This window comes from Cucurbita maxima, unplaced genomic scaffold, assembly GCF_002738345.1.
Source record: "Cucurbita maxima cultivar Rimu unplaced genomic scaffold, Cmax_1.0 Cma_Scf00040, whole genome shotgun sequence".
In the NCBI taxonomy this organism is placed as follows: Eukaryota; Viridiplantae; Streptophyta; class Magnoliopsida; order Cucurbitales; family Cucurbitaceae; genus Cucurbita; species Cucurbita maxima.
In genome coordinates this window covers 803,030-815,631 of record NW_019272056.1, presented here as the reverse complement: position 1 = coordinate 815,631, position 12,602 = coordinate 803,030, and the positions used below count along the sequence as shown (strand labels likewise).

At 33.7% G+C, this 12,602-nt stretch overlaps 1 protein-coding gene across 2 annotated transcripts; it reads left to right on the top strand.

Moving 5' to 3' along the window:
• Nucleotides 1-1,595: 1,595 nt before the first annotated feature.
• Nucleotides 1,596-6,773, top strand: LOC111469472 (telomere repeat-binding protein 5-like). 2 transcript variants are annotated; one of them, XM_023114751.1, is made up of 11 exons: nucleotides 1,596-1,893; nucleotides 1,974-2,140; nucleotides 3,035-3,225; nucleotides 3,331-4,138; nucleotides 4,233-4,427; nucleotides 4,526-4,588; nucleotides 4,690-4,769; nucleotides 5,013-5,254; nucleotides 5,663-5,980; nucleotides 6,130-6,193; nucleotides 6,290-6,773. In XM_023114751.1, the coding sequence occupies exons 3-11, from the start codon at nucleotides 3,145-3,147 to the stop codon at nucleotides 6,485-6,487; spliced, it is 2,049 nt and encodes a 682-aa protein (XP_022970519.1). In that variant the 5' UTR covers nucleotides 1,596-1,893; nucleotides 1,974-2,140; nucleotides 3,035-3,144; the 3' UTR covers nucleotides 6,488-6,773. The 2 variants fall into 2 exon arrangements, with proteins under 2 accessions (XP_022970519.1, XP_022970517.1); XM_023114749.1 differs by lacking the exon at nucleotides 1,974-2,140.
• Nucleotides 6,774-12,602: the final 5,829 nt, after the last annotated feature.

Sequence of the window (12,602 nt, the reverse complement as noted above, 5' to 3'; positions counted from 1 at the left end):
TGTTAATAATGACACTGTTTTTTCTTTTAATTTCGAGTGTCGGGTGCGAGATTTTCGTGACGGTGATCACTGATTTGAAATGATTTAGTTTTTTCTATATCGTTTTAAAAAGAATAAATAAATACCGATAATATAATAAGTGACTTTGGGTTTTAACGTAACCCAGTTGTAGACGATTTTAGGTTTTAACATAACCCACTGGATCACCACCGTCGATTTACGATCTTAAGATTTTGGTAGACGATTTTAGGTTTTAACTTAACCCAGTGGTAGGTGACAGGCAAAACAAAGTCATTGCTGTATTACAGCCACGTGTCGCGACAAACATTAAAAAATAATAATATTAATTTAATTCAAGCTATATATTTTAATTTTTAAATTGAAGATTTTATTTTAGAGAAAAATTCATAAGATAATACCAAACAAAAACTATCCAATAAGAGATGGGGCTTTTGACACGTAAGATTGAGACAATATCCCACCCACGCGACTTGATGCTAGTGAACGCACGCGCCAACATCAATAAATTACTTCACAACATGCTTATTGGGTAATTACATTTCTGAACGATCAGCTAAATTACCAAATTAACCCTACCGAGCCTATCTTACAGCCGTTGATTTTATGGATCTCGGACAAGCTTCACCGTTCGATCTTAATCTCCTCGTAGAAAACTGTGTTTGTCGAATAGGTATGTTCGCCACGTGCTCCAACTTTTGTCCGTATCTGTTACGTAAAATAACAATAATAATAATAATAAATAATAAATAATTTATTATTTTATGATCTTTTTATTTAATCCTTCAGTCCTTGCACTTTTATTATTTCGATTTTGGATATGATTCTTTTATTAAATATTAAATTACATTAATACAAATAAATAACTGAGATTATATTCCTTTATGTTTATATGTCTATGCATTTAATATTTGTGTTATAAATTTCTTACCAACAAAAAAATATTTTTAACATGAAAAAAATATTTCTTTACATTTAATTCGACTATTAAATTTAAATACGAATTAACTTACTTTTTAAAAATGAGTTAAAATTGTAATTTAAGACGTTAGTTACGATAGTTTGATCATTCACTTTGTAGTTGTTAACTCTTAGATAAATGACCGGTTTTCGAGGCCATTTAATTAATTAATTTTTTTATTCATAATAATAAGTAAAATTTAAATTTAAAGAATTTTATAAATTAGAAAGAAAATATTTACATGGGCTATTTGGTGGACCCAATTCAAAATTGACATCTCTTGAGTTTTATTATTTATTATTTAAATAAGCAAAAATAAATAATAAATGAAAAATTAAAAAGAAAAATAATAAGAGATCCTTTTTGTGACTCAACGTTTTTCTCGATCGTGCGGACCGCAGGCAGCCACAAGATTTAACTTAACGCCACGTGTCAAAATCTGAAGGATATTTACATTACATGGTGGGTTCATCTGGTAGACAAGAACCGGTCTTTAGGTGGTTTTAGTCACCGGTAATAGCCGGTAAACTGAGGGGTACTTACCGATAGGACCGGTGAGGGAGGTCAATGGTATAAGATAGCTGGGGTTTAAGCAGATGTGTTTTGGTGGGTTTCAGAGGGTTTTGGCGATCGGAATTTTATTCTTTTAATTTTATTTTTACAGAGAGAATAAAAAATTTTAAAACTTGTTTTGGTTTTGTGTTTGAAATTTTTTATGGTTTATTAAGCGAAAAGGAATGGGATAGAGAATGAGAGAATGTGGTGAATCAAAGCCCATCCTCGTTTCGTTCTTGGATTTCTTGTTCATGTGTAATTTACAGATCTCTTTTTGCCTTGAAAGTGGCGGTGTTTTGCCGGAATTTTGTTTTCCGGTGATGAGGATTTGAAATTTGGAAGCCAATCGTTTTGTTCCGGTGAGCCATAATTCTCTCATCCATTTCTGTTTCGATAATTCTCTCTTTCATCGTTTGTAATGGATGGATGGGTTTTTCAGAACAGTGCATTTGGATTTTAGACAAAAACCTTGGGATTTGGGACCGGGATTCGAAGATTTAACCAACAATTTCGCTTCTCAATTGTTGTTTGTTGGCAATTTTCGGTTTCCGCTCGCTCATCTTCTAAAATCTGATGATGATCACACTCGACTGGGTTTATGCTTTTGTTCGTCTTATTTGATTGTTCTTGTTTCTTCTTCTCTGTTTTGCTTTAGTTGTTTTGGAGTCCTTAGCGGATTCCTTTTCCTTCTGCGTGTTTCTAGCTATTCAATTTGTTCCTTCAGAGATTCGATCTCAGATTCTGCACCAATTATCTTTTGGATTTTGTCGACGATCGTATTCTTCCCATTTTTTCTATTTCGAGTTCTTAAATTTCGATCAAGTTTCAGCTGTTTGCAGATTCCTTCTTAGATTTGAGGAACCATCTATTTCTCATGGATTTATGTTTCTCTTCATCTTCGATGAACTACTCAAGGGTTTTGTTGCGTTTTGTTGTTAATTTATTAATTTTTAGTTTCTTCGGTTAACTCGATATCTACCTTAATTTTTTATCCAAATATATTTCTGGGTTGGGTTTGGTTTGTAATTTTTTATGCTTGCATGCCACCTTGTTTCTGAAGCTCGATTAATATTGTATTGCATGGGGTTTTTCCCTTTCTGGAATTTCTCGCGGTTTGTTTGAATTTGGGCTTTTGTTAGATCATCATCAGCCTCTGTTGAAACTTCAAGTTCTTGGCCATTGCTCCCTGTATGTGCTAGTGTTTGTGTGCGTGAATGGGTTTGGTTGGTTTGAATAGAACCCTTGGAATTGTGATGTTGAGGCCTGGAAATGCCTCAGTTTTTTGTTTTCATCTGTTGTTAAACGTCGAAACATAATTCCTCTCGATCGGGTATCGGATCGAAAAGATGAATTATATTAGTCTGAGTTTGGATCGGGTATTGGATCCTTTGGCTCCTCTGGGGTTCTTCTTTCAATGTTACTATATTAGTTTATGTGGTTTGATATTCTAAATCAATACACTGGATATAGTAATCTGAATCATCTCTTTTTCCTTCCCAGGAGTTAATCTTTGCTGTGACCTTGTGATCAAATTATTCACAACATAGAAGTGCGTTGAAACGTGCTAGATCTCTTTGCACTGTTCATATTTGTGCTATGACTTCTAAAATATGGTGCTTCAGAAGAGGTTAGATTATGGGTTCCATGGCTACCAAGTGCCAACAATGCCTCGAGCTACCAGATCAGTCAGGGTACAAGTCCTCTATCATTCTTGGCCTTCGTTCCAAATTACTTAGAGATCTGTCTTCTGCTTCATTCGATTATGATGAATTTGAATGATTTTCTAATTATTTCAGAAGAGAAGTTTATGTAGAAAGGGCACTGAAGGTGGTCAAATGCGTGCATTTGATTTATTGGCCACTGTTGCTGACAAGTTGTTGCATGGAACAGATGGTCCTACCACGACTACTACTGATACATCAACCGAAAAAGATAGGTATGCAGTTATGAACAAAGAATTGGATGCAAACAGTTTGCTCAAGGTCGAGCCTTCTGATCGAGGCAGTTGCGACCAGGGCTTTGTCTCAGAGCTCGTTTTATCAGGCCACGAAAAAAAATGTGATTTAAATGGTTGTCTTCCACAGCATGATGAAGATTCACCACCACAATTAGTTTCTGTAGTAACAAATTTTGACAAGAGCAAGGAAATGGGAAATTTAGCTAGCGAGGTACATGTAGGCTCCCCCAGAAGCAAGGAGTCTGATAACTGTGAATTGGATGGTAAAAGTAAAGTTATAGTAAAATATGAGTTGCATAAAACTGAAGAGGTGCTTACTGGAACTCAGGATCAATATGACTCGTGCAAGAGAGAGGATCCTGTTATATGGGACCAGAAAGCTCATGTGTTGGGAAATTCGAATGGTTGTGGCAAGATGACTCAGGACAAACAGATCATTCAGAACTCTTCTTTTGCAACTCAGAATAATGTAAAATTAGTTGATAGAGATGACGACGAAATCTCTTCTGGGTGCACTCACCCAGTTTCCTCAATAAAGTCCTTCAGGACAGTACCTAGTAGTAGAGACCGACGAATAAAGAAAGTATCAGCTTCCAAATCTTGGAAAGTAGTTCCAAGATGCAGGGACGAATCACTTTCTAAGACCGGCAAGTAACCTGCTTTATGGCACTATTTGTTGCATTGGGTGTGTTTTTACGCAGGTTCGGTTCATTTTCAAATAGATTGTTTTCTTGGTTCTAGATGGCATTTGGAAGTCTATGTTTCGGAGTAAGAGCTCTCACGACAGTTGCAGACGCCAGAAATCTCAAATGAATATTCCTTTTAAAAAGAGGAAATTCTTTGACTGTAGTAGCTCAGTGTCAAATTCGGATGGTGGAATTAATTCAGAGGGTCTTTCCGATTCAACCGGGAAGGTTTTCAATTCTGATATCTCAGGTACGTTCTTTAAAGCGATGCCTTTATTACTGCTTTTAAAATAGCAAATGGTACCTTTTTGTGCTTGAGATTTATTTCTGAATGTTGTCCCCATGCAGGGAGATCATGTTCTGCATCTGGTAATGGCCATCACAAATCTTTCCCATCCAAAGATTCTCATGGTATGAGAACTTCTGATGGATTTACTGCACTGAATTGTCTTGGCTTATTATTTCGACTTGCTCGTGGATTATACATGAAGATTTTTATCTTTTTCTCACAGTGAAAATTAGGATAAAATCTTTTAGGGTGCCAGAGCTCTTTATTGAAATTTCAGAGACTGCAACTGTTGGTTCATTGAAGGTATGAAAACGCTTCGACTTTGCATCCATCAACTGTAAATTGGTTGTAGACACAGTATGATATAGTTTTAATCTACATAGTTATCTTGCAAAGCCTGAAAGGGGAAATGTTACAATGATTTTGTGTGTCCGTTTTTTCTCATTTTGAAGTTCTCGAGTTAGCAGAGATATCAATACACCTGCGATTTGTGGGAACCATGATTTTTTTTTATTGTGTTCTGATCTTGCTTAAACTGTTCTGTAGAGGACCGTAATGGAAGCAGTAACTGCTGTACTTGGCGGTGGAATACGGGTCGGTGTTCTTCTTCAGGGGAAGAAGGTTAGAGATGACAATAAAACTTTATTTCAAACTGGAATTTCTCATGACAACCAGCTTGATTCATTGGGGTTTGCCCTTGAGCCTAATCCTTCACGAACTCCTCTTGCATTGTGTCAAGAAGATTCTCCCTGTATTCTTCCATGTGATGCCCCCGAACCTCTAACTAGGTAAACAGAATATGGCGCCCGGTGTTTTTCGATAAATGTGTATTTTAGTAGTTTTCATATTATAAAGCTGATAAACTTGCAAGTTGAAGCATATCAATTTGATCATTAGGTATATTCTTTGTTTCTGGTTTCCAAGAAAATGTGTTTCTGTATCATTTCTGCTCTGCTGTTATAAGGGCCTATGTAAATAGTAAAGGGCATGTAAGGAACACATTCAAACCATGGTGACTAGTCCTATTTAGGATATAACATCTTTCCAGTTTTCTTGACGATCAATTTAGTAGGGTTAGATGCATGCAAGTTGAATAGTAGGGATCAGACAGTTGTCTTACGTAGTCGAAGAGGAAAAAAAAAGGGTTGTGGGAAGTTGAATATTTGTGGAAAGTGATTGACTACTGTGATTTGCAGGTATTCACCGGATGCTTCTGCAGATCATCCAGGCAGTAGCAGTGTGTTGCCCGAGCCTCATGGAGACTCTTTAGGTCATTTCATCCAGAGTGACCATGATTCGGCGCCCTCTCCTACCAATACGTCAAATCACAAGAGCACAACAGACTCTAAAGCGCTGGTCAATGTGCCAGCAATGACAGTGGAGGCACTTACTGTAGTTCCCATGCATCGAAAATCTAAGCGGTCTGAGGTTGCACAGCGGCGAATTCGCAGACCCTTCTCCGTTGCTGAGGTGGAGGCATTGGTTCAAGCTGTTGAGAAACTTGGTACAGGAAGGTATATATTTTGTTACTAGCAAGCAAGGAATGTCTCCAAATATAAAATCTAATAACACAGAAGCAAGGAACAATCGTACCGTAACGTGCATGACTGAAGTACGATCAACATTGAAAACGTTTACATGGCTGATATTTATTATTCTGTAGGTGGCGAGATGTTAAACTCCGCGCGTTTGACAATGCAAAGCATAGAACTTATGTTGATCTGAAGGTATGGAACCTCTCCTTTGTTTCGTTTCGAAAGCCCTATTCGATGAATTAGATATTAAACAAAGCAAAAACTAGAGGGATTTGGCTGTGAATTCAGGACAAATGGAAAACACTGGTGCACACGGCGAGGATATCCCCTCAACAAAGACGGGGGGAGCCCGTGCCACAGGAGCTTTTGGACCGAGTCTTGTCTGCGCACGCTTACTGGTCGAAGCAGCAAGCTAAGTACCAGCTGAAGCGGCAGCCAGAGACGACGACTCCAATGAACAAAAAAACCCAGCAAAGTTGGGGGTAATGGAACATCCGCATATATATATATATATATATATATATACACATATATATATAGTTTACTCTTTTGAAAGGTCTTTGTGGCTACTGTTTTTTTGTTTTCTTGTTCTTGGTTGGGTTGGGGTTTAAAAGAGAGATGTGTTGTAAAAATTAATGATAAGAAAAGGGTGATTATGAAGCAATGGAGTATGTTATATTGTGTCCATAGATTGTTCTTTTCCTTCCTGCAGGGAGAGGCTCTTTTGGCAACTTGTATAAATCATTGTCGGAATAAGAGCTTGCTTACGGAATTCTCTCTCTCTTTTTTTTTTTTTGTTTTTTTTTTGTTTCTATTCATAGCAGCACGACAAAATGAACGTGGAAACTTGGTTCGTTCACATGACATCTTGTTAGAAAAGACCCATACTCCGAGAACAAAGTAAGGGATTGAACTGCACAAAAAGACACTTGAGTGACTTGAGCAGCATGAAAGCCACGATCACGAAAGTCACAATAATATGATTGACTCTTTCATTTGTATTTTCAAATCTCAAGTCAATAGCACTTAGAAAAAATTGTAGGGCTTGAAGTTGGATTAAGAATCTCGAGAGGACTTTTGAAGCTTATTTTGCCTGCTAGGTTAACATCATGATAAAGGGGTATAGAGTCAAGGGTTCGACTAAGTCACGACTAACTAAACTTTTGTATTTGTGTTTAATAAAGGGGTATAGAGTCAAGGGTTCGGCTAAGCCATGGCGAGTGGAAAAAAAAGAAAATCATAACTGACTTCTGTGGTGTCTAATAGATCTAACTTTAAATTTTGTATATTTAAATACTTTAAAAAATGTCAAATAATGATCCTAAATTTTTTATTTGATTTTTTCTAATAAATTTAACTTGAATTTTATAAAAAAATTTATAAGACATTTAATAATAGAATGATTAAAGCTTGCAAGGTAAAATAAAATAAAATAAAATAAAATAAAATAGAATATTGTGTTTAAAAGTTCAAATAAATAAATAAATAAATAAATAAATAAATATTAATAACATAAACAGACAAAATAAGGACACCGAACATAATTATACTCAATAATCAAATCTAAATTATGATTACCTAGAAACTGAAAAAAGTATGTTTTATTTTAACAAATTCCGAGATTTTGGTTGTGTTTGAATGAACCATTTTTATGAGCCATGTGTTTGCATAATGATTAAGGCTTAATAATTTGGAGATTGGATCCAAAATCATTCCCTCATTCATCAATCCTATTTTTTCTTTTAAGAATACGACAAAATGAAACATACAGATATGAACTTCGACCTTTAGAAAAAGAAGAACATGTCATATACTCCCCTCGAAGTTCGACTCATGGGACTCGGAGTCTTAAGAATACGAGCACTGTGAGAGAAATTCGGTTGATAAACAAGAAATATGAGAATCTCCCTTCCACGAAAGCTCTAACAAACGAGGTTTTGTGGATGATATCATTATCAAACATACAGTGTTTTCAACATGTTAGTCAACTGTAAAATGAATTGACCGTTCTCAAAGTTTATATTTCAAAATTAAGGTTCTTTTTTTCTTGAGTTGGCTAGATATATCGACCGTAGCCCATGAAGTTTAGGGTTTAGAGAGATAGGATAGAATAACACATATCTCGTGGTCTTATTTATGTTATGATATCTGAACAAACTATATGATGCAATTATTTTTATGTTTGATTATGAATGCTTTGTTGATATGACCATGTTTACGTCTTGTGAGACATCATGATGTACCACATGTGATAAATCTTAATGAAATATCGTGATGCATGCACATAATCATAACGGGTATACTTCATAATGCTATTATGTGCATCATCCATATGCTCGTGGATTACTTCTCCAACATGTTATGCACGGACGCATACACTATGATATTATTTACGCTCCTTTATTTTCGTTTGTTTTTAGCAATTTGAGCCTGCACTAGCTCTTAACCAAGCCCATGTTGTACATTAACGAGCCTGTCTACTAGGACTACGTGCATGTGCATGAAAAATGTGTAGAAAAGTATTACACATCCAACCCGACCCTAAAAGAAAGTAAAGTCCAACTCGATTAAATCTTATTTAAATTAATGAAAAATTTTAAGATAAAGCAGATCGAACACAAGTCATAATTGAGCATCATTACTTTTTATAATTAAAAATGATTAATAAAAAAAGAATTTGATTTGATTATGTTCCCTCCACCCACCAAAATTGACTATGAATTGTGTGAGAGTGACACCCAAATAAACATAAATTTAATATATAAAATTTCTCAATTATGATTGGCTTTTTGAAAATAGTAATTAAAATATATAAAATTTTATTAAAAAAATAAATAAATAATTTCAAGAAAAGGTTTGAATTAGTTTAGGAAGTTATTATTTTAATTTTCTTAATTAAATATGAGAAATGGATAAATAATTAATTTTACTTTTTTTTTTTTATTTTCCCTATTTTTTAATTCATGAATTACAAATTTTATAACCATTTTAGTTTTTTTTTTTTAACCAATTTTTTTATAATTACCGGTACCCATAATTTAGAATTGAGATTAGACCGTTGATAATTTCGGCACTCTCTACTATTCAACACAAGTTCTTGTAGCATGTTTTGTCCTTACTCACATGCATTCTAAGAAGATTCCTAGGACATCACTCAACCTACAATTGTTCCAGACAAAACACACTCATTTACTCGGGTGTCAAAAATTATAAATAAATTATTTATTTTAAAAATAATAATTCCAAAAACCAAAAAGGAAAATAGAAAATAAAATAAAAGAATTTAATTCCAATAAAGTGCCACTATTACAATATTCATTATGCTTTTCACTTTCCACATTATTGGTGGATTATTATATTTTTAAATTTCAGTATCAAAAAAGTTTATTAAAAAAATATGAAAAAATCTACCAAAATCTTAATTTTATCTTAAAAAATTCCATCTTCAATAATATTTTTTATATATTAATAATTTACCTAAAAATAATAATATAACAATTTGAATATCGTTCAACTAGTTAACAGAGTAGGTTAAAGTTGTTGGATGATGAAAGTCCCACATCGGCTAATTTAGGGAATGATCATGGGCTTATAAGAGAGGAATACTAACTCCATTGGTACGAGGTCTTTTGGGGAAGCTCAAACCAAAGCCATGAGAGCTTATACTCAAAGTAGACAATATTATACCATTGTAAGAGTCGTGTTCGTCTAACAAAAGTTTTGAAAATTTTCACCCATTGGGTTGAATTAAAAAATATTATATTATATATTTGATCTTTTTTTATTAATTTAATATTTATAGAGTTTAAAATGCAAAGTCAAGTAGAGTTATATATTATAATCAAATAATACAATTATACCATTTTAATTTGAAATGATAAAAATGCCTTTGAATCTTATTTTAATTAATGTATACGTGTAATTTAAATAATAATTCAATGTTATTATTATCTTACGTCATAAATAAATATTTGAGCCACGTCATAAATAACTATTTAAACTCCTTGATGATATGACAGGTGTGTTCCCATTTTTTGGAGGCTCCTAGATTAATTTTTTTTTTAATTTTTTTTTCTAAGGAGTGTTTATACTTTTATCACAAAACTATAAATGGTTTTTCTAAAACTATTATTTTAATTATTGAGTTATGAAAACAAATATTTGGTTTGACATGTGGTTAAGGACAGATATACTCGAATGACTTGTATTCGGTGTGAGGATAGTCTTCACTCTTAAGTAACAATGAGTAGATATTGTTTGTTTTGACATGTTACGTGTTGTTAGCCTCACTGTTTTACAATGCATGTACTAGGGAAAAGTTTTCACACCCTTATAAGAAATGTTTCATTTCCCTCTCCAACCGGTGTGAGATCTCACAATCCTTTCTTTTGGGTGCCAACGTCTTTGCTAGCACACCTCCCGGGGACTAGCTCTAAAACCATTTAAAATAGTCGAAACCCACCAATAGTAGATATTGTCTATTTTTGCTCGTTATGTATCGCTATCAGCTTCATGATTTTAAAACGCGTCTACTAAGAAGATGTTTCCACACCCTTATAAGTTGTGCTTTTTTTCCCTCTTGACCGATGTGGAATCTCACAAGGTAACCTGACTAAGTTGTAGGAGAATGTTGGAGCTATCAGGTGTCGAATCTAAATTCCAAATCTTGAACATAGGTCGTTACCATCAACAAAAAAATTGTTTTTATTATTTCTATTTAGTACTTAAATGTTAAAATATTTTTACTACGGTCCGTTAATAGGTCATTATCATTAACCCTATTACTTAAATATTAATGAGACGTGGTAGTAAATAATTAGACAAATAAATGATGATTTATACCATATAATATAATGTGACACATGAAGATAAATCGGTCGACTAAAATAATTTCAATACTTTCTTGTACTACACATTTAAATGTGTCGTATGAATATTTAAATGAATTTATTATCATATTTTAAAGAACTTGTGAGATATAAAAATTTAAAATTTATAAAAATATTATGATTAATTTAATATATAGTTTATTTTTTAGTTAAAATTATTAATATTTTCTTTTATGATTAATTGTTGCTTATCTCATGGTCACGTGTAGTTTAATGATTTGTCAGAAAAGTCGTTGTTCCACAGCTTTTATTTAATTAATTAAATATACTCTTATTTTAAAGTTTTAAAAAATTATACTGAACTTTTGAGCATTCGATCCTCACCCTTCAATTTGATTCAAAAAGTTTATTATTTTATAATTCGACTAACTTGAGTTGAATTAAATTTTTTATTTTGGGTTTGAATCGGGTCGTAGAGAGTTGGTTCAATGGTTAAAATTTTTAATCCGACTAATATGAAAATGTCATCAATTTTAATATAAGCTAATACGTGACATATTTATGTACCACATGAATTTCATTTTTTTTTTAATGAAAATACAATATTATTTATTGCTAGCATGAAACTATTTGAATAGTTAAAAATACGTTACTTTTGTTTCTTCAACATTTTTTAAAAAATTTAAAATTAAAAAAAGAAAAAAAAAAGATAAAGATGAATGGTTGAATTCATTGTATTGGGACATTTAATTTTGTATGTCGGGACTCGAAAGAAATTTTATTTTATTCAAATTAATTTCAAAGTGTCCACGTTGTCACAATTATAGTATGAAAAGAGTAGGTTGTGACCCTCATAGAACCTGGATGGATGGATGTTCGGGAAGTCCCGATGAGATGAACGACACGCGGGCTCATTCTCGATGGCATGACCGAATGAGTTATGATGGTCGACGACATCCCGAGACTCGGTATGACGCCAAGACATATGGACCCTATCGATGGGGATCGAGATGACAAGATGAGATACGACGTTATATTGAGAGACCTTGGCCCGAGTAGAGGCAAGGTCGAGCCGAATGAGTTGGCCTAGCGTAGAGGCAAGTCGGATGTGTCGCAGACGATTGAACATACACGCACAGGGGGCATATGTGGTTGAACAAGCTTGGATTCCGCATAAGAGATGTTCGATTGGCGAAGACAAACCTCGCCTAAGGTCCGACGAAGCCACAAAGCCGGGGCAAAAAATACATATGGGGCTTAATTCCCTTTAAGGCTAGTCGTGAGCGTGTATAAATCACGACGCCGCACGGTCAAGAAGTTAGGACCATGACACACAGCAGCCAACCCCATAAATATATAATATATTATTTTAAACTCTTAAATTGATACACTGACTATTATTTTTATGCATTAAAAAATGTTTTAAAATATTGTTAACAGTGGAAAATGTATATTTTTGTAATTATTTATCTATTTTAATTATAAAACACCAAATGTAATTTGAAAAAAAAAATCCAAAAAAATACATTCTTAGTCAAATTCGGGACAGGGTTCTTTGCTTTGCAATCATGTATCATTTATCTCATCGGGACATTCGACACATCTATCCATCCGAGTTTTTATCGAGGCATGAACTCTCGTGTATCCGTGTTAAGTCATTTACATACTCCACACCGATGAGCAGGTAAATTTTGTGTATACGAGACTCAAAGGAAGTACACAAAAAAGACCTATAGAATCTATTGTATCAAGACTTGGAAGATCATCGAAGG